General features: G+C 40.2%; 1 protein-coding gene and 2 long non-coding RNA genes across 5 annotated transcripts in view; 2 read left to right on the top strand and 1 right to left on the bottom strand.

Moving 5' to 3' along the window:
• Nucleotides 1–27,891, bottom strand: part of si:ch211-194b1.1 (protein Wiz) — a 71,567-nt gene that overhangs the window by 22,096 nt on the left and 21,580 nt on the right. For all 3 annotated transcript variants that reach the window (XM_034191247.1, XM_034191245.1, XM_034191246.1), the window contains exons 7-9: nt 26,041–26,445; nt 25,475–25,831; nt 5,866–6,003 (exon numbers count right to left, since the gene is read on the bottom strand). In XM_034191247.1, coding sequence (XP_034047138.1) covers nt 5,866–6,003; nt 25,475–25,831; nt 26,041–26,445 — 900 coding nt within the window. The remainder of the gene's footprint in view (nt 1–5,865; nt 6,004–25,474; nt 25,832–26,040; nt 26,446–27,891) is intronic.
• On the top strand, nt 4–22,833 carry LOC117528623. The gene is made up of 3 exons (XR_004565838.1): nt 4–14; nt 2,381–2,384; nt 22,721–22,833. It is a non-coding gene; the product is annotated as an uncharacterized LOC117528623 (long non-coding RNA).
• On the top strand, nt 5,723–11,843 carry LOC117528624. The gene is made up of 3 exons (XR_004565839.1): nt 5,723–5,734; nt 10,949–10,953; nt 11,759–11,843. It is a non-coding gene; the product is annotated as an uncharacterized LOC117528624 (long non-coding RNA).

Genomic DNA, 27,891 nt, shown 5'->3' with positions numbered 1-27,891 from the left:
GCAGTTTAAATATTGTTATTGTGGTTCATGCTAGTTTAAGTGTTGTTAGTGTTATTGATTTATTGTGTTTTTGTAGTTCACTTGGTTTATTCAGTTTAGTTAAGTGTCATGTTGCCTTTACCATGAGTGAAAAGAGTATTGCTTTTGATGTCTTCTGCCACAGTCTCTGTTTGTGCATGTGAAAAAATGTAAAGTGCTTGTTTGCAGCAGCCACCATCTGTGTTTGTGCATGTGTAAAAATTAAAAGCACCTGCTTGTAGCAGCCACATCTATTTGTGCGTGTGTAAAAATTAAAAGCACCTGCTTGAAGCAGAATGCATAAAAAAACAAAAAGCTGTGCATGCTTGAAACTGGGGACAGCTGACATTTGCCATTTGACATGCTTATGCATTTTGGGTCAAGGATGAACGGCGCCAAAACAGAATATTGATAGGACTAATATTTTTGGAGAAACTACAGATATTAGCTAATGTCGCTAATTACATTCTGAACTAACACGCCATTCCAGCAGGGGGCAGTAAATCATCTTTATATTAAAAGCGTGACTGCGTGCATGATTTTATTAAGTTCAATGTTAAGTACATAATATAATTGAAAATACGTTAAAAATACATGGATGACACAAGAAAGTGAAAATGCTTATTTCCATTGTGCTCCATTTAAAAATCAAATGACAAAATACAAGTAATAATAAAATAAAATACAATATACTGAGCTACTGTTTTAATATCAGCAATCATAATGTGGCTCAAGTTCTTTAAATCAACATTTCTTTACCTAAACATTAAATTGAGGCTACATATTTGTCTCACTTTGTACATTTGACCCCAGGGTCACCTCACTGTCCACAACAACCCCTGGCAAAATTTATGGAATTGCCACGTGTTGATAATGTTCATCCAGTTTTCTTACTTCATAGAAAACAAACAATTCGCAGATTGCATAAATTTCCTGTTCAACAATAGAACATTAGGGCTTTGTAAACATTCCTCAAACATACTAAATTATTTAATAATGGCATATTTATTTCCAGATCAAGTAGAGGAAAAAATATGTAATCACCATCAATGACAACAACAACAAAAGTGCACATAATCAGTATATTGTCGCTCCTCCTGAGGATTTTCTGAATTGTTTGAGGCATGAACTTCACTAATAAAAACTTTATTATCCATCAAGCTGGTTCTTAACTTTCTCAAATAGTGCTTCACAGATCAGCTTTACAAAATCAAGACTACTAATGGTCCAATTTTCTTAAATTCAAGCACAAATTCTTAGTTGTGCTGAGATCTATGTTATGTCTTTGCTGTAGTAGAAAAGCTTTATTGCACTTTGGTCTGTGACAATATGCCTGATCATCCTGACACATAACTTCATCACAAAAACTATTTTCTGTTGATGGAATGTGATAAGTGTCCAAAATGTCACGTTATCCTTGTGCACTGAGTGCTGAGGTCATGACTGCCATCTCCCCTGATCCGTCTCCTGATTCACAACCCCAAATCACAATGAGGATATTTCTTTATATGTTCCATGAGGACAGCAGCAGACAAACGTTTTAGTATCATCTCCAAGGTCAATGCAGATTTATGATTCATCAGCAAATATCACTTCCATTCAATAGCAGTTATCATGGTTGGGGTTATAGCGTGCTGTGTACATGCACATGGACGCACAACACGAAAGCTGGATCGTTTCAGCATCACTTCATAGCACAGAGGGTGGGTTTGTTAATAAGGATGCTTGACACAATATATAGTATGCAGATATTTATGGCTCAGAAACAGACACTGAAAGACATTTACCTGAAATAAATAACTACAAAAAGGCATAATTAGTTGAGTTCACAAATAAAGTGGATAAGCTTGGTGTTCTGCAACAGGAAGCCAACGATGAGGAGGACAAATACAAACAATGCCAATCAGTTTTGTGTTGGGAATGCTATTTTGTTCCTGCAGACTTCCGCTTTCCAGAAGTCACCGTTGGCGACTTATTGCGGAGTGACTTTCAGCCCGCTAACATTTTTTTTTTTTTTGCTGGCATAGTGAGTAAAGCTTAATACCTGCAAATGCACCAAGGATGATCTACAAATTGTCCTTGATTTGCACATGTGTTTTGTGATCCACAAACACACATTTCCAATTTGCAACTTGTGTGTTGGTTTTAAAAAAATCAATGTGTATTTGTAAATATGTCTTTTTTTTTTTTCATTTAAAAAAAAGGCATTTGCAAAACTGAAAATTCTGTTTGTAAAGTGTGAATCAACATTTGTGGATCACTGATCACACGCATTCATTGCTTTGCTCACACAATATTGAGACATTCTGAGTGCAAAATTGCATTTGAGATTTACAATATGTTGGTCGCTAATCACTGGCAGCACGGTGGCTTAGTGGTTAGCACTGTTGCCTCACAGCGAGAAGGTTGTGGGTTCGATTCCCGTGGCCTTTCTGTGTGGAGTTTGCATGTTCTCCCTGTGTTTGCGTGGGTTTCCTCCGGGTGCTCCGGTTTCCTCCCACATCCAAAGACATGCGGGTTAGGTGGATTGGAATCTTTAAAATTGTCCGTAGGTGTGTGTGTGGGTGTGTCTGTGTTTGTTTGTCTATTTGTGGCCCTGCGACAGACTAGCGTCCTGTCCTCGGTGTACCCCGCCTCACGCTCTATGACTGCTGGGATAGGCTCCAGCCCCCCGCGACCCTTAATTGGACTAAGCGGTAGAAGATGGATGGATGGATGGATGGATGGATGGATGGATGGTCGCTATTCACATTCCCATTCCAGAGGATGGCAGTGTTCTATGCATTTTGAAGGCCGGGTGGAGGGATTGATGAGAGGAGACTCATTTCCCATAATGGCTTTTGGCATGTGTTGGATAACGCTCAAACCTTCAGAATTAGCGCATTACTTGAAAAGATATGTGCAATATTTTCAGTTTGAAAAAATGACAGGGTTACCATTAATGTTGATAAACAGTCTGGAATTAATTTGGTTTATAAATGAAACCATGAGTGAAAAGTGCCTTGCATTTGATCTCTTTTGCCACCATCTGTGTTGTTGTATGTGAAAAGTAAATGACACTTCTTTGCAGCAGCGGGCCAGGTGCATAAACAAAAGCTCCGGCTCGTTGTTTGAAATCGCCTTTGAATTTACGCAGAAGCCCCTGCGGTGCTTAAACTCAAAACTGACTTATGGGTAGCCGACAGTGCACCGAGTCAATATTAAATGTTGTGGTTAGCTGTAACTTCTGCTAAATTTTTTAGCAGTTTAGCGTTATAAAAGTTAACTTTTCAGTTAGTGGGTTATGGAATAATATGGAAGCTAACTTTTTGGATAGCTGTAGCCGCCACTGCTGTTAGCAGGCATGGATCAACCATGGAAATATAGACTGGAATGGACGTGCGCGCCTCAATCTATTAGTGTCACTCAGGACAGGAAGGCGCCATTATTAAGGGTGGAGATGTGCAGATCATCAATAATAAACTGACCGCTATTTCTTCATGGATTTTAATAAATGTAGGCTTGTTTTAAAGCCATTTAAAAGTTCTTTCCAATGAACCTATGCATGTGTGGGTGAAAAAAAAAAACAAACTTTTATGTAAAATGCAGAAATGTGGGGAAATTATGACAAACTGTGCTGCTTTTCTCTCTCCATTGTCGCTATTTGTTAACAGATTTTAATAAAAGTAGGCTTGTTTTAAAGCCCTTTAATTGCTCTTTCTAATGAACCCATACATGTCTAGGTAGGAAAAAAAATGTTTTATGTAAAGTGTGGAAATTTGGGGAAAATATGCCATTCTGTTCATTTACTGTGATGGTTTTTTCCTGTCATCATAATTCTCGATTTTATTATTCTTCTTTTTAGAAATGAAGCCTTGTAAGTTGTATTCATGCTGATTAAAAGCTCTAACGAACCCATACATGCCTGTATAAAAAATCCTTATGTATTAAAATATAAATCTGAAGTATGCCTTGCCATTGTGCTCATTTACCTTGCTGCTTTTTCCACTGTAATATTATTGCTAGTCTTTTAATGACAACAACATATATATGATTTTTACTAATATTTTATTACAAGTCGATATAAAGCCATTCAGAATTTATGACTTTTGACCCTCAATCAGGGTAAAAAGTACCTCCTCCATCCCCTCCAACCACACTGTTAGAATTTAAATGCCGCCTGTGACCACCATGTATATATCATATTAAACAACAACTGCAAGTATATATATAGACATAAACATATTTAAACATTTTTGTTTCTGTATTTGTATGCATGTGAACGCAGATTAATGAAAAGAACTTAAGCGCTGAGTTATAGTCTCAGTATACTGATATTAAATTGCGACATAACGACTTTAAAATTTGTTTTGACATTTGTTTTACATAATTACATTAAGGCTCTTGTACAGTTCATTTTAGTATTGGAGAATTTGTTTTTGTACTTGGTGCAGTTGATGGTGAAGCACTGGCTGCCTTTTTCCCCCTCATTTCGCTTCTGTTTAACTGGCTCAAGGCGCTCTTCTTCACCCTTAGTAATGGCCGCTGTGCGGCACGCCGCTAGTCACGTGACGTCCATTCCAGTCTCTATTTCCATGGGATCAACATTTATGAAGATGGCAATGAGTATTCTTCAGGCTGTCCGTGTACTGGGTAAGTGGTGTGAGATATTTAATAAAAACACTGTCAGGAATGTTAATGGGTGTGTTGTTTTGCTAATGCTGAAACTGCCTGGGCAGCTTGTTGTACATCCGAGTACCTCCACGTTGATGCATATGTACAACAACCCGAACAGTCAAGTCAAGTCTGGGAGCACGTGCTGGTTCTGCACTTTCCCGCATCCACAGCCCCACGGAACTGCTTTGTATCCTGGATGGCAACCACCCAGGCAGACAACTGGTCCATTCCCACATCTCTAACATAACCATCTATCTGCTGCAGCCAGGTGACACGTGGGCGTCGCCTTGGCCTTTTCCAACTACTGGGGTCTTCAACACTCAGGCACTTGCGTGCTGCATCACGCACAAAGAAATGGGCCACATGGGTAAAAAAATGTCGCAGCTGACGCTCCCTCAGAATGCCAGGACGCGACGGAGCGTCCTAACAGTGATAAGGTGCTATTGTTCACACTCAGCACCTGTTTCTCTTTAGCTCACTGTAACTTTGCTTTCTTCTGTTTCGCCATGCTGGTTTAAAGTTGGCCTTATTTTACGTAAATCCCACTTCATTCAGCCGGTTTCTTCCGGCTCTGTCACAAACTGATTCCTATACCAGCCCATTTGTTTTTCATTTATTTTGTAGGGCATTTTCTATGTTTTAAAGCATAGTGCATAATCCTTTCCATTGTTTCAAATCTCTTCTTGGATTCTTGTTTCCATTCAATCAGCCAAATCCAACAGCTCATTAATATCGGTAAACTCTCTCTTTTAACTCCAGGCTGAGTTGCACTTTTAGGCTTGTGCTGGTATTCATTTTAATAACACTAACTATGAGGTGATTCCATCATTTTTTTTCCTCTACTTGATCAGGAAAACAATATGGAATTAATTAAATCGACAAAAAAAAATTTAATTTGTGGTTTCTTTCACAAAGTCAGAATGTGGCATGAAGCCCAGATTATAAGAATTTTCTCCAAAGAACAGTTAAAGAAAAAAAAACTGGCTAAACATCCTCTATGGGAGGGGATTCCATAACGTTTGTAGGGGTTGTACCTTTCAGGGTGTCCCCTCGGGTCCACGTGTACAGCAGAGTAGTCAAGTCTCAGTGCTGACCTGATGTCAGTTTGACAATTCCCCAATCTTTTGGTGCAGTCGAGCCAATCCCCTCTTAACAGCGTGGGGTCAGCTTTGCCGTACGTGTCACACTCACCCTTGGCGTCTGCATCCTGCTGCGGTGAGAGGCTGTCTCGGTCTGACTCGCACCTCCGGGTGGCTCTCAAGCTCACACCATCCAGAGGTGGAATCAGCAATTTATCCTCTTCTTCCTCAGCTGCTTCCTCCTCATCACCTCCGAGACAAAACAAAGGTGTAAAATTAAAAAAAAAAAGAAAAGCCACATCACTTCACAGGGGTTTGATGAATCTTACCAGTTTTATACATCTATAGATTGAAACAGCCTGCAATGCTTTTCATTTATAGGTACAGAATAAATACATTTAATTGAAAGCTTGTTTTAAAAAAAATGCACTCGTGCATGTAGCAGTCTTGGATCCTGCAGTGATGCATTGCTGGGACAAATGTGCCATTTTCTGCGACAAATCTGTAAATCAAAAGAGACGCTGGAGTCAGACAATGCTTTTTGTCTGGTGGGCGGCTCTGCGCTTGACAGTTCATCTCTTGACTGTAAAAGAGCGGCGATGTGCAGCCTCAGAGAGCACCATAATAACACCATCCACCGTAAAACGAAGGCAGAATAAACGGAAAGAAGAAGAACAAGAAAAAAACAAAGTTGTCAATCGCCAAACTTGAAGCCAACACTTCCTCGGCCAAAGTGATGCTGCGATTTACTCTCCGTATGGATCCGGATAAGTTCTCATAAGATTGCGTGCACAAAGTTGCCGATCAATCGCATTATTGGGCTGTTTAAAATGTAAAAACGTGCGCAAAATCAGGAGCGCACAGCGCGTCTGTGGAGGGGAAAGAGAGAGAAAAAAAATCAAAGTAAAATGGCGAAGACTGGTAATTTTACAGATCCTGCAGCAATGAAAATACTGGACGTCATCCCAGGCGTGCAGCAGGAAAAAAAAAACATTAAGAAAAGATCAAGTGTAACAAAAATATTACAAGCGTAAATGAGCGCAATCCGAGCGAGCGCGTAAAGCGGCCAGAACCGCCATAAAAAAAAGAAGCTGTTTATGATCTTTTGACGGTTCTGTACCTGCGTGGCTGATTCTCCAACGCGCTCTCATGTGATAATAAAGAGTTTTAATGGCTGTTGTCTCGCTACAATGTGACAAGATGCGGAGCGAGACGCGCGGGTCGGTTAAGCCGCCGTGCGATGCGAGGGCGCGGGGCGCAGAGGAACCACACCGAGCGGTACTCACCGGTCCGCAACCGCAGTGCATCGGACTCCCGGCAGCTGAAGCCAGACTGCTTTTCCGCTATTGTTTGGGTCTGCGGGGAGGTGGAAGCAGCCATTTTGCCCCCATATGCACGGCTAAGCTAAGGCGTGACCAATCGAGTGGTGGCGGAGGTCGCGATAAACGCACCGAGTGCCACAGAAAACTGCCGGCTATCAGGAACTCACACACACGGAGCCAGACACGGCACACACTCAACTCACCCACTGCCGGCTTGATTTACTGTGAATAAAAAGACAGGTGGTCCTTTAATACAGCATCTGCTTCGTGCGTTTAGTCTCCATTCAAATGCAAAGTTTAAAGGGGTCATATTACGCACATGTTCGACGGGCCAGTACAAGTCAGGGGGTGTCTTAAAAAAAACAGTTTGCAGCCAAAACATCCAGCAGACACTGAGGCAATGCATTAAAAATTTTGAAACAAGCCATAGTCCAAGAAGTCTTTTTTTTTCACCCACGGCCAAAATATCTGTCTGTCTGTGCTCAGCATAAGTCCAGTCTGATTACTGCCAAGGTCTTCAAATTCACAGGGAACATTCTTGGAGCACAGACCTTTGACAAGTTCAAAGATGGCTAACCTTGACCTATTTAATAGGTCAAACGGTCACATTCTGTTTCCTATTGTTATACTCAGAAGGCTGACAGCATGAATCATGCAAATCCACTTTTTCTGGGGGGGGGGGGGGGGGGGGGGGTATTTCGTGATTCTTGGAAGGACATGGTGACAGCCAATCAGAGTAGATAGGCACTGTGATGTCACCAGCTGGTCTCTCTCTGGCTGCTAATCCAAGATGGCGGAATCCGCTCAGAAACCACTGTGTTTCGAGCATGTTTCTCATATGTCAAAGCTAGCAAGAAATAAACACTTCTAAAACTGAAAATGCTGTTTCTGTAACCTGATAACACCTCTAGAGTGATTGACAAGACATCTCGCAGATATCTGCCTGCACGCGTGTCACACGTGGTACCTTCCGGTGTTTTCAAAAGCTCATGTATGCACACGTACGCCCTCCTGCAGCCGCCATTAAAAGGTATATAAAATATTGTTTATGATTGATTGATCGATTGAGTTTATTCTGCAACATCATACAGCTGAGGGAATTTTAGCATTGCATTATATTTTCTCTTCAAGTCAGGCAGGATGCGCTGGCGTTACCCATCGCAGCATCCACTACCTGATTGAATGGCATTGGGGCCTGAATGGCAAACACCATAGCCATGTGAAACGTGGGCGTGCCCTTGGTTCTACCTGACTGATGCACCTGGATGCTGGATCACGCCCAGAGAAATGTGTCACATAGCCAATCCCAGTGAGCACAAGATGTAATTTCAACATTGAATTTTGGTTGAAAACTCACTTTTGACCACCAGTGAAAATGCGGTTACATTATCAACGTGCCACAAAATGCGAATTTCTTTAATTCAATGGGCGATTCGTTCAGTTAATGTAAGATAAACTTTAATTATCCTGAAGGAAATCATTTTTCCAGAGTACTGAAACAGTGTACAATGCTTTTTTTTTTCCTTTTTCACAATAAGTACAACAAATTTATGCGAAATGACTGGGAGACATTTGCACAAGCTGTTCGACAATATTGCACATAACTATGAATAAATGAATAACTCTGTTCATTATGTATACATCCTGCAGAAGGGGGAGGAATTATACAGTCTGATTGTCACAGGTAGAAAAGACCTCCTGTGCTGTTCTGTGGTGCACCTCGGTCTGTGGCTGAAGGTGGTCTGACAGGACGTCAGTGTGGCATGCAGGGAGTGGGAGGGGTTGTCCAGGATGCTAAGCAGTTTCCTCAACATCCTCCTCTCTGATACCTCCACCACAGACTCCAGCTCAACTCTGAGGACAGAGCCAGCTCTCTTGATGAGCTTGTTGAGTTTGTTCATGTCAGCTGCTTTCAGCCTGCTGTCCCAGCACACTACAGCGTAGAAGATGATGTTGGAGAAAAACCGAGTGATAAAACATCTGCAACATATTTCTGCAGACACTGAAAGGGCTGAGCCTCCAGAGGAAGTACAGTCGGCTCTGACCTTTATTATACACAGCATCTGTGTTTACAGTCCAGTCTAGTTTGTTGTCTATGTGGACACCCAGGTACTTGTAGTAGTCCACAATGTCCACCTCAGTTCCATTGATGGTAACTGGGTTCGGACGGGTCTTCTGTCTTCTGAAGTCAACCACCAGCTCCTTCGTGTTAGATACGTTGAGCTACAGGTGTCAACCACACTCCCGTACTCAGCTGAAGCTTTAAACAGGGCCAATACAGATTGAGGCTGTTACGTGCGCTCTGATTGGCTGATTTCCTGTCCGATATTTTCCCATATCAGACTGGTTACCATGACAATCGGTCTGAAATTAAATTACAGCCTCAAGTCAGAAGACTTGAGGCTGTAATTGCTGTCAAAGGAGCATCAACAAAGTACTGAGCAAAGACTGTGAATACTTATGTACATGTGATTTCCTGTTTTTTATTTTTAATAAATTTGCAAAAATAAAAAACTTTTTCATGTTGTCATTATGGGGTGTTGTGAGTAGAATTTTAAGGGGGGAAAATGAGTGTAATGTTAAATTATAATTACAGAAAATGCAGTTATGTTGAAAACTCTCAATTTTTCATGTTAGCATAATTGTTTTGTTGGTGGTGTGGTGAGTCTACACTCAAAATGAATAAACATTAGTTTTATTTTGCAACAAAACAACAATAATATAAACCAAATATGTCTCCTTAATTAAAATCAATTGTTTGTTCTAAACTGATGCTTTTATTGAATTGACTATATGTTGGAAAAAGCTTATTTCTCAACATTATTTTGAGAAATGTTTCCCTGATTTCCATGACAGTCATTTTATAGCCTGCACTATAAATTACACTAAATATTGTATTAACAAGGACATTTTTAATTACAAATTACAATGTCACAATTTGTATGTATGTTTACATAAACACATTTGAAATTAAAATGTATGTTGACATGTTGCATCGATGTCAATTATTTAGTGGTTTTGAAGAAAACTAATTGTCTTACGGATTTGGTGTGTGACTTTGCCAAAAACAAGTTCAGGTCTCGTTTTAAAATGAGACTTAGTGTCTCAGTGAGACTACCTATATAAATAATGTATTAATTTTATTTATTTATTCATATATATTGCATCTGTTGTTATTTTATTTCTTGGTAATTTTATGAAAAGATTCAAGAAAATTATCCCCAACTGGGGCAATTCAAAGACATTATGTTGTATTTAGATTGTTCCTTAAAAAATTATTAAATCCTGTATGGTGTTTTTTTTTTTTTTTTGTCCTTTTATAAACTATTATGATTAGATATGTGATATTTGACAGTGTTGTAATTGTCTCTCAACAGCCAGAATAATGTTCCAAAGTGTACAGTAAACTGTCTGTTGCTAGTGTTAACAAAAAAAATCCTACGGTCATTAATGAAGACTTACAAAATAGAGGATTTTAAAGCTGAATAGGTGTTTAAAAAATAGTTATGGTGAAGATACACTGAAAACTAGTTCAAAAGTGAAAGCTTATTCAACATCTATTTATAGACATTGAATAAACATTTGCATTTAAACCAGTTTTCAATGGGGTTTCATTGCCAGCTTTTAAATGATAAATGTGGACGTGCCTTGCTAACTAGGCTTCAAAATGATAATTTACTCATTGTACAGGTTGGAAAAATACCACTATTCAAAATGATGGTTAAAAACCATTTTTGAGCATCTTTGCAATGGTGGGCGTAGATGTTTTTTAAATGTCTTTTCAATGTAAAAATGCTCACTGGTAAATGCCACAGCTGATGTTCCTTCATGATGCAAGTGATAATCCAAAGGCACAAAACAGACAAGGTGCAGTGGTTGTGATTGACACCCAATAAGAACGCCACCAGTTCAAAGACACTCGTGTCCCATCCACATCAGGAAGGGCATTTGGCACAAAACTTGTACCAAATCAACATACAGATCAATACGGTTCTGCTGTGGAAACAGGATTCAGGTAATGTCTGGGAGCATGCCCGCTTTGGGATCAGGATGGCAATGATGGAGTCAGACAACCAGTCCTTTGCCACCTCTCGAAAGTAACCATCTGTCTGCTGCAGGTGGCTAAGATTTTGGTGTTCCCTTGGCTTCTTCCTGTTGCTGGATCATGCAAACAGAAAAGGACAACACAGTCCAAATATTGTAGTTGACATCCCCTCACAATGCAAGCACTACTCCTCATCTAAAGTCCTATGCAAACTGGATTCATATTATATGGTGAGGCAGAGTAATGCCATTTTACTACAGGACGTCTGTAATATAAGGCTGCCCAAACATTTGTGTTACTTGGTGGTGGCGCATCATCATCATTTTCGTGGCGGTGCAAACTTACGTTGGATGTGGATCGTTTACATCATCTGCTGTTACCAATCTGCAAGCTGAACATTCAGCATAATCCTTATGACTAAAATAGATGTTGCATATTTAAAGACAACAAATTAATGTCCTTTTCAAACTTGCATCACGGGTTTGCTGGCTGTTTTTTCTGCTTTGGAACCTATGAAACAGACCAAGACTGTCATGCACTGTTGAACTGTGCAAATTAAACAGACTTGCTTTGTGTTTAAAGTGAATTAGTGGGTTAATGTACTTCTAAAACATTCACTGAGACTCTGTGTTAAACAGGGAGGGTCCACTGGTCTTAATCTCTTTATATTATTTAATGGTGTCTATTACAACCCCAAACTGATTTTAAAGTTTACCCTAAACCCTAACCAGAATTACTGTACCCTAGGAGTAGGACTAGTGGTCCCTAGAACTACCACTAATGTACCCCAGGACTGGTGGACCCTAGGACAAGTGGGAAGTTCCCATCTGAGTCCCCTAGGACTAGTGGACCCTAGCACTAGTAGTCCCTAGAACTAGGACTAATATACCCTAGAACTAGTGGGCAGTTCCTGTGTTAAACTCTACAACAGGACTAACTGACTGTTTTTTAAAAAAATTCCTTTATCATGCTGATTCCGATCAGAAAATCCAGAGATGTAATTAATCATAATGTAGTACACCCCTTACCAAAAAATAGTACTGATAAGTATATAAAAAGTAAACTAGAAGTATACTTGAAACATACTTGCATATACTACTTTTTGGTAAGGGACAGTACCACTGTAAGTACAATTTGGAGCTTGTCTGAGAACAGCAATTGATATAAACCACTAACTTACTGCCACAGAGTTTCTAGTTATGTCAGACTAGCAGACAACCGCTACTATCAAGACACAAGTCCACCATTCAAGAAAACAAGTTCTCAGCAGTAAGTACGTAGCAAAACCAAAACAGACACCAGACCACAAACATTCCATTCTAGCATTACTATGTGCACGACATCAACCCGGTGACTGTGATAAATAATGTAGCAATGTTCACCTCCTCTGCACTGCAGTAACAGACCATAAATTTGAACATCAAGATTGAGTATCCCTTCAGTGTACAAAGAAATTCCATGACATCTGTAGCTGTAGCCACCATTTTCAATGTGGAGTGCATGTTTTGTGCACCGAATTCTGGGTATGTGATGTCAATGTAGGCAAAAGAATTTATGGTCGATTTGCACGATATAAGAAAGCTCCGTATAAATGACACAGGCTGAATAGAATGGATTCATCTCTACAGTCACTTTCTGTCATCTAGCTTCTGTCTAGTTATCTGTTGGTTTCATGTGATTTTTATATATTTATTTATGTGTGTGGCTATTTGGGCTCTGTACAGAGGTGCGTGCTCTGTGGGGCAGCACACGCTCAGTGTGTCAGAGCAGGTGGTCCAAACACCTCTCATACAAACACAAAACCAATGTGTCCCGTCCCACTGACTTTGTATTTAATGTGTGGTTTTATTTTTTTAATCTGCATACAGAGGTGCACAGTGCACTCTGTCCGTTTGTCACGACAGCTAATCTAAAGACGCACAGTGAGGGAATGTGAAGGGATGAAGCACTGACATGAATATGAACATTATTATTTCAGAAATCAAAGATTCAAACTACTGTAAAAAGTCATTGTGTTTCTGTTAAAGGTGTGAATATTTGGAATAAGTGGCCGGATAACATAAAATCACTCAGTAACTTGGTTGGCTTTAAAATGCTCTACAAAAATTATTTAATAACTTACTATAGCATGATGATTTAGGTTTATCAATTTTGTTTTGTTTTTGGTGCACTGCTGTTTGATGTTGTGTTTTGAAATTTTAGTTCAGTGATTAATTTATATTTTGTGTTCGTTATCACGGGTATATGTATATTTTTATATACATATGAAGGGTTCAAATGCAAAACCCAGAATCTCCAAAACCATAAATTTTTACAACCCCTGGCAAAAATTATGGAATCACCGGCCTCAGAGGATGTTCATTCAGTTGTTTAATTTTGTAGAAAAAAAGCAGATCACAGACATGACACAAAACTAAAGTAATTTCAAATAGCAACTTTCTGGCTTTAAGAAACACTATAAGAAATCAGGAAAAAAAATTGTGGCAGTCAGTAACGGTTACTTTTTTAGACCAAGCAGAGGGAAAAAAATATGGAATCACTCAATTCTGAGGAATAAATTATGGAATCACGAAAAACAAAACAACGCTCCAACACATCACTAGTATTTTGTTGCACCACCTCTGGCTTTTATAACAGCTTGCAGTCTCTGAGGCATGGACTTAATGAGTGACAAACAGTACTCTTCATCAATCTGGCTCCAACTTTCTCTGATTGCTGTTGCCAGATCAGCTTTGCAGGTTGGAGCCTTGTCATGGACCATTTTCTTCAACTTCCAAAGATTTTCAATTGGATTAAGATCCGGACTATTTGCAGGCCATGACATTGACCCTGTGTGTCTTTTTGCAAGGAATGTTTTCACAGTTTTTGCTCTATGGCAAGATGCATTATCGTCTTGAGAAATGATTTCATCATCCCCAAACATCCTTTCAATTGATGGGATAAGAAAAGTGTCCAAAAAACGTAAACTTGTGCATTTATTGATGATGTAATGACAAGCCATCTCCCCAGTGCCTTTACCTGACATGCAGCCCCATATCATCAATGACTGTGGAAATTTACATGTTCTCTTCAGGCAGTCATCTTTATAAATCTCATTAGAACAGCACCAAACAAAAGTTCCAGCATCATCACTTTGCCCAATGCAGATTCGAGATTCATCACTGAATATGACTTTCATTCAGTCATCCACAGTCCACGATTGCTTTTCCTTAGCCCATTGTAACCTTGTTTTTTCTGTTTAGGTGTTAATGATGGCTTTCGTTTAGCTTTTCTGTATGTAAATCCCATTTCCTTTAGGCGGTTTCTTACAGTTTGGTCACAGACGTTGACTCCAGTTTCCTCCCATTCGTTCCTCATTTGTTTTGTTGTGCATTTTCGATTTTTGAGACATATTGCTTTAAGTTTTCTGTCTTGACACTTTGATGTCTTCCTTGGTCTACCAGTATGTTTGCCTTTAACAACCTTCCCATGTTGTTTGTATTTGGTCCAGAGTTTAGACACAGCTGACTGTGAACAACCAACATCTTTTGCAACATTGCGTGATGATTTACCCTCTTTTAAGAGTTTGATAATCCTCTCCTTTGTTTCAATTGACATCTCTCGTGTTGGAGCCATGATTCATGTCAGTGCACTTGGTGCAACAGCTCTCCAAGGTGTGATCACTCCTTTTTAGATGCAGACTAACAAGCAGATCTGATATGATGCAGGTGTTAGTTTTGGGGATGAAAATTTACAGGGTGATTCCATAATTTATTCCTCAGAATTGAGTGAGTCCATATTTTTTTTCCCTCTGCTTGGTCTAAAAAAGTAACCGTTACTGACTGCCACAATTATTTTTCCTGATTTCTTATAGTGTTTCTTAAAGCCAGAAAGTTGCCATTTGAAATGACTTTAGTTTTGTGTCATGTCTGTGATCTGCTTTTTTTTCTACAAAATTAAACAACTGAATGAACATCCTCCGAGGCTGGTGATTCCATAATTATTGCCAGGGGTTGTAAAACTGAAGCATGAATGTCAAATCTCTGCTGTTGGTGCAGTGACTGTCTTCCAAATGCCTCTTTAAGCGCCTCCATACTTGAGCGATATTGCGGATAAGTCCTTTTCCAGAGCACGTTAATAATGTTTCTGTTCGCACATCATCAATATAACCTGAGGTCATTTCAGTGGATCCTTTAACAGAAGGTAAAAGTCACCAAAATCTTTACTGACACAGGAGTGCACATTGAGTAAAAATTACTGAAACGATACATTTGGACAGAATAAAACTCACTGATGAACTCTGCTAATAATTATTTTACCCCAATTCCTCATGTTAAACTAGTCCCGTCTGAATAGGTCTCCCTCTAATAACCACTTGTCTGACACAAAGTCATAAGTCGCTGCTTTAGGTCACTGGTTAGTGTCCAAGTGTCACAACTATGCAATAAAATAAAAACAGGAGTAGCAAAAAACCTACAAATTTGGAGTTGGTTATCCAGCTGAGTTTGTTGCTTCCTGTTAAGGAGTTAGCTGAGTAACCAAACTAAGGGCCCCTTCACACATAGTGCGAATTTGGTCGATTTGCACATTAAGTGCGCAGGAATCATGTACAAAACGTGTAAATTCGTAGTTGCTCCGACACCTCGTACACCTGTTGTTACAACTATTTGCGTACACCAGCGGCTGAAAGACAAAGCGTGCCCTGTGCGAGCCCATCAATCACTCTCACAGCAGGTGTCGGCAAAATTCCATGTGACATGCACAAAAATCTAACACCGCTCGCATGGCACTTAGAAAATGTGTGGCCATTCGTACTATTAACAAGAAAACAGCCTGCAGACAATCACTGTCGTGGTGGATATGAAATTTGTCTAAGTGTGGCTTTGGTGTGTGCGCTAAACTAACAGGAGGTGTGGCCGCCGACAGAAGCGGCTGTGGAGATCTGTAGTTCTGGACATCCCAGCTGGACTAGATGGACAATGACTAACAACTGCCCACTGTGACAAGCGTGTCTGCTTGCTGTCATGATGTGGATATAAATAAAAACATATATCGCTGTGGCGATGGGCTGCAGCAAGCGAGCATGGAATGGACATTGACAGGCTGCCGCCAGGTTGAAATGGACCGTCAGATCATAACACGCAGCGGGTGATCTGACTGTCACGTCACCCATGTGAGCTCTGTTCCACATGACGCGGCATCAGTCCTGCAGCGCGCCCTCCACAAGACAAGCATGTCAGGCAGGACACGCGCGCAGGGCCAGCTGCAGGCTGCTAGCAGATGTGGACATGATCAGAGCGAACTGCTTCTCATTCATGTCATTTCATGACTGTATGTCTGTGACCATGGGTCATATGAAGAGGAACAGATGGATCATATTTGTATTGCTCCCTTGATAATTGCGGTGTTTTTATATGATGTGTGGTTTTATTTTTTTTAAATACTTCCATGTCCATTCTGATATCAGGCAGTTTCCCGCAGCTTTCACAGGCCAGCGACGGTAGCTCAGTGGTAAAGTTTCTGACTGGCAATCAGAGCTTTTGGAAGGCGTGGGTGTAACCACATCACGCAGCTGCTGTGAAAAGCTGCTGTGTTCCCGCGTGCATGGAACCATCGCAGCGTGTATTTTTTTTTTGTATTTATTTTTTCTTCACAGCAGCTGAACCGTCGCACCGGCATTGTGCACGCCTGCCCATCGCGCAATGTTTTGTGGTGCGCTCATACAAGCTCTGCCACCGTGAGTCACCCTGGAGTTGTACATATTCGCACTATGTGTGAAGGGGCCCTAACAATCTCTGCCTCTCAATTCAGCCTTCTTTCCTCCAAAGTTTCATTGAGCAATTTATTTCCCCAACACAAAACAGTTGGTATTTTTTTAAAGGACAATGTTGGGTTCCATATGTACAATTACAAATAAGTTTTTTTTTTGTAATTTCCACTGAATGAAATTTTCATCTTGTTTAATGTTATATGGTAAAGAATTATCACTTTCAGTAGCTACTGGTAGGGTGATGACATTAGGTCCATTTAATCCATGATTACTAAGGAAATAAGCAGGTCATACGTTTTAATGCAGACACCAAAGCAAGCTAAAAAAAAAAAAAAAAAAAAAACGCTGCTCAGTCGCCATAAATAAATAAGTAAATAAATAAAATGATTCAATAAACAACCGAACTGAGGTTAGCCTGTCAGTGTGATGGAGGCCAGCAGGAGTCATTGTGCACATGGTTGTCAATATGTCTCACTCCCCCAACAGCCAAAGGATACTCTGGTCACTCAAGTTACAGCCCGGGTTTTAGCCGATTGGTCAGAGCATCCGCCTCCCATGCCAAAAAATCGTGAGTTTGTGTCCCGAGGGGAATGAGTGGGAGGAGCCAAAATCACAACACAGATCAAGCCACTACATCAGCATGTCTGATAACTCAAAAACGGGGTGTGTTCTGGCTACATTTGTCCCACCCAGGTCGTGCATGGTTTCACACTTCACCTCTTTTATCCAAATATGGGTTGGGGGTAGACACAGAATGCACTGCCAACATGGCGACACCCAGAGCAACCATTTTTGGGCTTCAAAATAGTTTTTCCAGGTCTATATCATAGAGTTATGTAGATGAAAGCTAGAGTGAGGACTCACGCCTGGCCGTGTGCCAGCAAGGTGCTGTGCCATTACCAAAGAGGGCAAACAGCTGTGTGTGTCTTGGGTTTTTATTTGCATTTCTTTGTTCTTTTTGTTTTCTTTCTGGCTGTCTGGCGTTCTGGCCTCTGCATTTACTTAACACACACGCAGCATCGCACAGCTGGGTACTTTGTGTTCTTTTTTACCCTCTTTGGTAATGGCGGCTGTGCCCCATGTAGGCACGGCAGCATTACATTAGCTGTATAGGAAGTCCTCACTCTACCTTTCATATATGTAACTCTATGGTCTACACAGATAATCTATGGGCGACATCGTGTGTCCAGTATATGTGCACTCTATGGTCATGTGCAACTGTCAAAGTTGTGTGGCGACAGGGGGTAGGGGTAGGATAAGCTAATGATGCAATCGGAAAATGCTACATGTGCTAGACCATCTTATTTCAAATTGGTAGGTTTAACCTCCACAGTTTCAGAACACCAGATCTTTGTAGAATGTAGCCTTTGAAGGATGCGGCCCCTGAACTGAGACACAACCAAATTGCTGCTGTTCAGAGTGTACCTAAAAACACATATCTCTTCAAAACAAGAAAATATTTCAGAAATATGCCAAATTGCATCATTGTTGGTCTTCACAATCACAAAATGAAAACAGAATTGTTTGTTTTTTTGTTTTGAGCTGGTTAAAAGCCATTTTAGCTAAGTGGCTAAGTGCTATCCACAAGGAAAACGAAGGTAGGATTATAATATGGCAAGAACAGAACAAAACAGAACTGTTCATTCAAATCACTTCAGAGGGATTTTGATTTACTTTGAGCTGTGTTACTTTTAATTGTGACGTATAATTTGGCTTAGAGAGCTTGGTTAGCTATGTGGGGTTGCTTCTTGGCAGCACATGGATTTGGTCTGTGGTGTGTGTCATTAATCTGAATGTCAGCCAAATCATTAAACACTAAAACAGCAAAGTTGTAATCGTCTTTTATAAATGACAAACACTATGAACACTTGGAGCCTCAACCAAGAATGTGTGCAGGTCAGCATATTCAAAAGTGAGGCTCGTCCATCACGTTGTCAGCTAGCAGCCAGTAGGGACACTTTTCCACACAAGAAAGATAATTTCTGCTTGTATCTGTTTATAAGCAGTCAAATATCATCATGGCCACAAACAACACCAGCTATATTCACAAGGTTAGCAATCAAATCCAGAAAACTATGATCTAGGTCTAAACATGCACTCTCTGTGGACGGTCACTGTTTGCTATCATTAGATCCGAAATGGCTACCTATTGTGACATCATCAAGACCCAAATGCACATACATAATTGTGGAAAAAAAATAACTAAAAGTACATTTTTGCACATTATGATCCCTGAAAGCTACAAGAACAGGCAGGGTCAACACCAACCACCAACTACTGCAGATTACCTCAACCAGTAATCACACAGGTTTGGATCCAGACCAAACTGTATGGGTACAGTCAGTCTGGAACCACACACACATACACGTTTTTTTGTACTAACCTACTGTAAAGTGGTTAATCTTATTCATCATTTTTATCACCAAATTAAATTTTTTTTGTAATTCAATTTACAGAAATCAAACATTCCAGTTTCACAAAACCTGGTGCCATATTAATCAGGGGCAGACCCATTGCGGTGGGGGTTCTTATCAGAATCCCTTGATTGAGAGAGTAACGACATGACGAGTCAAAAAAAAAAAAAAAAAAAAAAAAAAACAGTCACGCGACTCGTGGTGCCATCTTGGGGCCAAAATAGCATTCGCTGTTAATCTGCATTGAAATCCACAGCTATTTTATTTATTTATTGGCTGAAAATGCCGGGTTGTTGTGCATTTGGATGCACAAATAGACACAGCAAGGGCTTCAAGATGTACAGATTCCCTTCATATCTGAACAGAAGAAACATTTGGAAAGAATAAAGTCAGCCGTGTGGGATGGAAGCCGACATCATCGTCAAAGATTTGCGAGGTAATTTACTGTTCAGTTCCATGTACAGTAAAACTCAACTAAACCGTCATCGTATAAACCAGATATTTGCACCGGACAAAAAAGTCACAAAGTTTTTGTATTGTTTTCCATGTAATAAATACAGTAAAAAACAGATTTTGTATAACAGATTTTCGCTCACATTTGAATAAAATGTCCCATCTGATTGCAATGTATTTCCATTAAAAACCCTAAGCAGTCTGGACATGCACAGTAACTGAGGTACAAATTAAAGTTCAGTGCTCTGACACGTGCCGATTTGAGGAAAGTGGTACCGGAGTCATTTCCCTGATTAAAAGTCCAACTGTTTATTTTAAATCAGACACAAAAGGCTGTGATTTGATGCTTTTCTGCATCTGCTATCTTATTTTAATAGTTTTAGCAGTGCGCACGCTGATTACAAATGGATCAGAAAAGTCCACAACTTTACAACACGGAGTCAGTAAAAATTGGAAAATGTACAGCTTACCTTTGAATTGGAGGTGATGACTGAAGAAAGAAAAGCTTGTTGAGGGTCAAATTAATCCATAATAAAGCATAATCTAGTGATGGAGAACTTTAATACTGTCATGCACGTCATTGTATGACACGGAGTTACAGAGCTGCAGAAGCATAAATCAGGCTTTAAATTCATTAAATAAATCATCGTAAAATGGAAATTTCTGTAAATTTGATAGCTTAACTATTTTTAAATTTATTTTGATAGCACCTGTACCTGGATGTTTTGCTGTATGTGGTTAAATTATTTAAAAAAAAAATGGTTCATTCAGTAGTTCAGTGCAGTTGGAACCAAAATGGCACCATGTTCTAAGTTGACATTACTCTCCTCAGTCAAGGGACTCTAGTGCGTAAAAGAGCATGATTCAGCAAGGTGTAGCAAAGGTTCACTTTTTTTAGCCACAGACATTTCAAACGTTGTGTTATTTGTCATCATAATGTCATAGCATCACATTCAAGATTGTACAATTCAAATGAATAAAAAACAGGTTATAAACAATCTTTTCTCTGTAGTGTAAAATATGCGCCAAAATGCATCAAATGGCACCTAAAAATTTTAAAAGTTTGTGGGAGCTCCCCCCCGGAACATACCCCCTTCCCCTCCTTCTTGTTCACAAATCCCCCCCCAACCTCAACAACTTTACAAGGTCCTGTATCTGCCCCAGTTAATAATAGTTCTGCACACACAAAACAGAACCTGAGTGATGCGCACGACAATTTTAACGCATACGTTGCCATTTATAAAAACAAATTTGATGGGAAAATGTTGGCATATGTACACTAACTGTGACCAATGTGTGCAAATGTTTTGGAGTGTCTACAGATGTGAGTGGCAGCATAACACGTATAATGACACTGTAGGCGAGTGAGTCATACAGTAACTCGTACGTTCCATTCCACTTAATAACACGTCACATATATGCATACTTTGTCATAAACTGCCATTCTTATTCCAGAGTGACTGGTTCCACTTGTAAATATGCAAACTGGGTCAAATCTAAACCACAATATGTAATCAGCGCACCACAGCTGCTGAAATGTAACATAATATAAAGAATTCTAAGATAACTGTTACAATATTTATTCTGTTACTTGGAACTTTTCATGTTGGTTCTTGTGGTAAGTTTATGAAAGCTTGTTAAAGTTATGCCCATAGGTAACTGTGACATCAAAATTAAGAAGAAACTTGCAACGTCATCAGTGAAGGAATGATGAAGGACTTAAAACTGACTATAAAAACAACACCACACAGATCAGTCAGGACACAGATCTCCCCGACACCCTGAACCTCTTCGTTGCTCACTTTGATAAGCAGCAGGGAAGAGTCCAGCATGCTGAAAGAATCCAGCCTGAGGAGGAGCCGACACTCGTCCTCCAGCAGCACTAGGTGAGATCCACCTTGAAATGGCTCGACACCACCATACCAGATGGGGTGATAGGCTGCCTACTGAAGACCTGCGCTGACCAGCTGGCTGGGGTGTTCACGGACATCTTTATCCTCTCCCTACAACATGCTGCTGTACCCACCTGCCTCAAATGGACTACTATTATCCCTGTGCCTAAAAGGCCTGCTGTCACCACCCTCAATAACTATCGCCCAGTTGCCGTTACCCCGGTCATTATGAAGTGCTTTGAGAAGATGGTGTGGGCATACATCAAAAACAGCATCCCTGCAGACCTGGACAGCTATCAGTTTGCATACCGGGAAAAGGGATCTATAGAGGATGCTGTCTCCATGGCACCTCACACAGCCCTGCCCCACCTGGAGCAACCAAACACACATGTCAGGATGCTCTTTGCAGATTTTACCAGTGCATTTAATACTGTCATTCCTCATAAACTGGTCCATAAACTTGCCAACCTCAGACTCTCCACCTCACTCTGTTCATGGATTATGGATTTCCTGACAGACCTCAGAATGTCAGGATGGGGAACCTGACATCTGGCACCATAACCATGAATACAGGCACACCACAGGGGTGTGTGCTCAGTCCAGCACTCTTCACCCTCTTTACCCAGGACTGTGTCCCCATTCACTCCTCCAACACCCTGATAACGTTTACTGACAACACAACAGTGGTAGACCTTATCAGGGACAACAACGAGACCTGGTACAGGGAGGAGGTCAAACACCTGACACAGTGGTGTGCAGACAACGACCTGGTCCTCAATACCACCAAAACCAAGGAGGTCATCACCGACTTTGAGGACCAGGAGAGTTTCACAGCCCCCACTACACATCAGTGGAGAAGAGGTGGAGAGGGTGGACTCAGTCAGATTCCTTGGGACCCACATCACCAAGGATCTGACATGGACATTACATACCCAGAACCTGGTGAAAAAAGCCCCAGCAGAGGATGTTCTTCCTGAGGAAGCTGACGCAGGCTGGTCTGGATCCAAAACTGCTCAGACACTTCTACCGAAGAATCATCATGAGCATCCTTTGCCAGGGCTGCACAGTGTGGTACAGCAAAGGACAGAAAAGAGCTGTTTTGTACTGACCATTTGTGGTTGAATGTGGGCGTGTAGAGGGCGAGATATGAGGCAGATCATTGTATGCACAATTCAAAATAGTGTGTGATTTATAAAGATTATTTACTTGCAGGCGTCCGTAAGTAATAATGGCCATTATTAATCCAGCCAGCCAACAAGAAGCCACTCAAAAGTCTGACTTTTCAGACCTTTGTGATGTCATAATACAACAATGTAATAGAAAGACATAAAATGAAAAAGTTTAAATTACATCACGAGCAGCATTAAAATTCTGCATAAAAATTTCTCAGACTTTATAAATCACTTTTAGTCAAATGGTGTCCACAGGCAGAAGTAATCGCATCCCAGCATACAAAATGATACTGGTTCATGTTGAAGACTGATGGTAGGTCAACACAGAAAAATACAAAGTAAGTCCCTGTGGCTGCTCCATTGTTTACACTCGGGGTCATCACAGCAAATCCAAGGAGAATCTGCATGTTGATTTGGCACAAGTTTTACGCCGGATGCCGTTCCTGATACAACTCCATATTACATGGAGAAACGTGTCAGGGGTGGGGTTTGAACCAGGATGCTGACTTGAAAATTGCATCAGAGTAGAAATCCTAACACTGGATCAACATAGATATTAGTCCATGAGCCAAGCAGGTTTTTGTACCACTGAAGGTGACTAAAGAACACTTAGAATCCACCCTCAGTGTACCATGGCCTACACAAAAATGTATAACCATCCCAGGGTGGTAGCTGTAGCCAGGTAGGGGTCAGTGAAGAATTACACAGAGGTTAAAATTTAAAAATGCTCCAATCACGTTGAAAAATATATCACTTTATTTACACTTTATTACAATTTCAAAAAAGTAGAGTTTGAACTATCTATGATGGAATGTTCTGGAGTTATGGGGTAGAAACAGCAAAAATGGTGACAAAGGTCAATTTCAGTTTGTACAGGGGTCAAAAGTTAAAGTTCCACCAATTTCCATTAAAAAAAAAATGCAAATTATTGTTTGGGTTTATAGGGTTCTAATAGTCTGCACCATCTGTCATGCTTAGTTATCACGTTACAGGTTAACATATGTCACCTGTCATAGAATCCAATGGACCTTGTTTGACCTTTGTTTTGGAGACCAAAACATTCAACACAGTCAAAAATATTTCATTTATTAATCCTTTTATTTCAACCAATAATTTGCATAATTTTTTACTGAAATTGGAGAAAGTTTAACTTTTGCCTCCTGTACAAACTGAAATTGACGTTTTCACCATTTTTGCTGTTTTTATCCCATAACTCCAGAACATTCAGTCATAGATAGTCCAAACTATACTTTTTTGGAATTGTTATGATCAGACAAATATGATATAGTTTTCAACGTGACTGGAGCATTTTTAAAGTTTGGCCTCTGTGTAATTCTTCATTGACCCCTACCTGCCTACAGTTACCACCCTGGGATGGCTATCATACATTTTTGTGTAGGCCATGGTACACTGAGATTGGATTCTAAGTGTCGTTTAGTCACCTTCAGTGGTACCGATTAGGTCAAAACTGATGACTGGCTCATGGACTATATTCACTGTAGAGATTCAATATAATATGCAAATGATCACAATAAATGTTAAAATCAAAGAGTAACGCATCTGCTACTTTGTGCAAATAAATAAATAAACTCACAGGTTTCTGACAGAAACTAAAAATAGATCAAGATACAGGTTAGGAACCCAACCACATTTCAATGTAACATCACTGTCACATTCTGACGTTACACCGTTGGGAGAGCAATGTTGGAATGACATTCCCCTAACCAATGGGTATTTCTGTTATTAAAATCAAACAAATATCATCAACATTAATTTTTATTGGTTTGCAGCATCAAAGGAGCATTCTTTAATCATTGTAGCTACATAAATTGCCCACATAAGGCTTGCCTATGCCAATTCGAAAACCATTGTTTTCAGTCATATATCAAGAGAAAATGCACCAAGTTTACTTTGGTTCTAGCTTTCCGAATATACATTTTAGATACTTTTTCTGCTTTCTTTCTCTGTAAATGGAATATTTTCTGCTTTTGAACTGTCGAGTGGATATACACACACACACACACGTGCGGGCACACACACAACAGCTGAAGATGTAACCTTGTGTTCTGTCATTGACACCTTTGCATGTTGTAATGGTTTTTAAATGACACAATGAAAAATAATCAAACTTAATTGGTAACTAATGACTCATCAGTTGCAGCTCTGTTTCAGTTTGTGTAATCCTGCAGAATACAACCCCCTTAATTGTGGTAATGAACAGGGGCGCCTTGACCCACTATTTTGGTTCAATAATGGCCAAAATTACTGGATGGGAAGTTCGAAATGAGAACAAACAAAATCCAATCTGAACCTTCTGTTGTACATCTGAGTCATGTTGTAGTCTATGCTATGTATATTCCTTCGGGGAAAAGAAAATTTGCTTCACAGTTTGAGTTGATGATTTGGTCGATGGTTAGATTAGCAAAGTACTCCCAGACAAATGTATTCGTGAACAGATTTGTTGTTTTAAAATGGGGAAAAAGGTATTGGATTGGCATTGACAAATAGACAAAGTTCCAGTATCAATAGCATTGTTGGACATGAAAATGCGATATCATGCCAATCAATAATCAGTATAACAGCTATACTGTCAATACATTTAAATCAATATGCAACTACAACTTTCCAGGAGGCATCAATAATTATAATAAAGATAATTAGAAAAGAAACTTACCTTCGCAGTTTTCTTCATCTTCGGTCTTCCACGGATGAGGTGATGCTGAATTGGGTACATTAGAAGTACTTGGTGACCTTTCACCTGACTCGCCCTCCAGCTTTATCTCAATTATTTCCTCATCATCCTCGTCATCCTCGGAGCTCTGCAGGGAAGATGTGGGCATTTCAAGTTCAGGTCTGCTGGGAAACAGTTCCCTCAGGATGTGTATTGGGGAGATGGTAACGTCCCAGTTAGTGATGCCAAAGTCACGGAGGTGGGCTCGGGCGTGGCTAGACAGGCCAGCTCGGGTGTCGAACCCAGCACTACAGAACTCACAGTGCATCACACTGAAAGTGTCAGGGTCAAAGTTGGCAACTGCAGGGAAGACGGGCAACAACAGAGAAGGATTAGCAATATGTCTGAATCCTGAAAGGTAGTTGGTGCCCATTTTTAAAAGACTGGTTTGCAAAATAAAAAAATACAACTGATTAAAAAAAAATACAAAAAAAAAATCCTTTAGTGTTGCAAAAACAATCAGATAAAATAAGAGTATGGATTGTGTTTTGTACTGAAACAGTGCTGACCTTTCTTCTTCTTTTTCTGATAAGAGAACTTCTTCTCAATGGCATTGACTTCCTCTGGAGATATGAAGTGACGAACATTGTAGCTGACACCCACTCGGTTCAGGTGGCCCCTCACATGATTGGCGAGCCCAATGCCATTATGGAATCGATCAGGGCAGTAGGGACATTTCCTCTCAACGCTCTTCAGCATTTCTGCATCATCATCCGTCTCGTCTTTGTCTTCGATCCAGATGCTCTTTGACAGGAAGCGTCGCATGCGCTGCGCGTCAACACCGTCGTCATCATCGCTGTCGATTTTAGCAGAAGCAGCTGTAACCCGGCTGCTCCTCCTCAGGAAAGGAACTTTTGAGTCTTTCCCCATTTTCTGCTTTTCTTCATCCTTTAAAGGCTGCGATGAACAGTCATCTGTAAAGAAGGATCAAGGATTCCTTATTGTCATTCTAACATGTACAGTAGTGTTCAGAATAATAGTAGTGCTATGTGACTAAAAAGATTAATCCAGGTTTTGAGTATATTTCTTATTGTTACATGGGAAACAAGGTACCAGTAGATTCAGTAGATTCTCACAAATCTAACAAGACCAAGCATTCATGATATGCACACTCTTAAGGCTATGAAATTGGGATATTAGTAAAAAAAAAAGTAGAAAAGGGGGTGTTCACAATAATAGTAGTGTGGCATTCAGTCAGTGAGTTCGTCAATTTTGTGGAATAAACAGGTGTGAATCAGGTGTCCCCTATTTAAGGATGAAGCCAGCACATGTTGAACATGTTTTGCTCTTTGAAAGCCTGAGGAAAATGGGACGTTCAAGACATTGTTCAGAAGAACAGCGTAGTTTGATTAAAAAGTTGATTGGAGAGGGGAAAACTTATACGCAGGTGCAAAAAATGATAGGCTGATCATCTACAATGATCTCCAATGCTTTAAAATAGACACAAAAAAAAAACAGAGACGCGTGGAAGAAAACAGAAAGCAGCCATCAAAATGGATAGAAGAATAACCAGAATGGCAAAGGATCGCCCATTGATCAGCTCCAGGATGATCAAAAACAGTCTGGAGTTACCTGTAAGTGCTGTGACAGTTAGAAGACGCCTGTGTGAAGCTAATTTATTTGCAAGAATCCCCCGCAAAGTCCCTCTGTTAAATAAAAGACATGTGCAGAAGAGGTCACAATTTGCCAAAGAACACATCAACTGGCCTAAAGAGAAATGGAGGAATATTTTGTGGACTGATGAGAGTAAAATTATTCTTTTTGGGTCCAAGGGCTGCAGACAGTTTGTGAGACGACCCCCAAACTCTGAATTCAAGCCACAGTTCACAGTGAAGACAGTGAAGCATGGTGGTGCAAGCATCATGATATGGGCATGTTTCTCCTACTATGGTGTTGGGCCTATATATCGCATACCAGGTATCATGGATCAGTTTGGATATGCCAAAATACTTGAAGAGGTCATGTTGCCTTATGCTGAAGAAGACATGTTCTTGAAATGGGTGTTTCAACAAGACAATGACCCCAAGCACACTAGTAAATGAGCAAAATCTTGGTTCCAAACCAACAAAATTAATGCCTCACAGATGTGAAGAAATCATGAAAAACTGTGGTTATACAACTAAATACTAGTTTAGTGATTCACAGAATTGCTAAAAAAGCAGTATGAACATAATAGATTTGAGTTTGTAGCGTCAACAGCAGATGCTGCTATTATTGTGAACACCCCCTTTTCTACTTTTTTTTTACTAATAGCCCAATTTCATAGCCTTAAGAGTGTGCATATCATGAATGCTTGGTCTTGTTGGATTTGTGAGAATCTACTGAATCTACTGGTACCTTGTTTCCCATGTAACAATAAG

The sequence above is a fragment of the Thalassophryne amazonica genome, chromosome 16, assembly GCF_902500255.1.
Source record: "Thalassophryne amazonica chromosome 16, fThaAma1.1, whole genome shotgun sequence".
Classification (NCBI taxonomy): domain Eukaryota; kingdom Metazoa; phylum Chordata; class Actinopteri; order Batrachoidiformes; family Batrachoididae; genus Thalassophryne; species Thalassophryne amazonica.
This window is presented reverse-complemented; position numbering and strand designations above follow the sequence as displayed.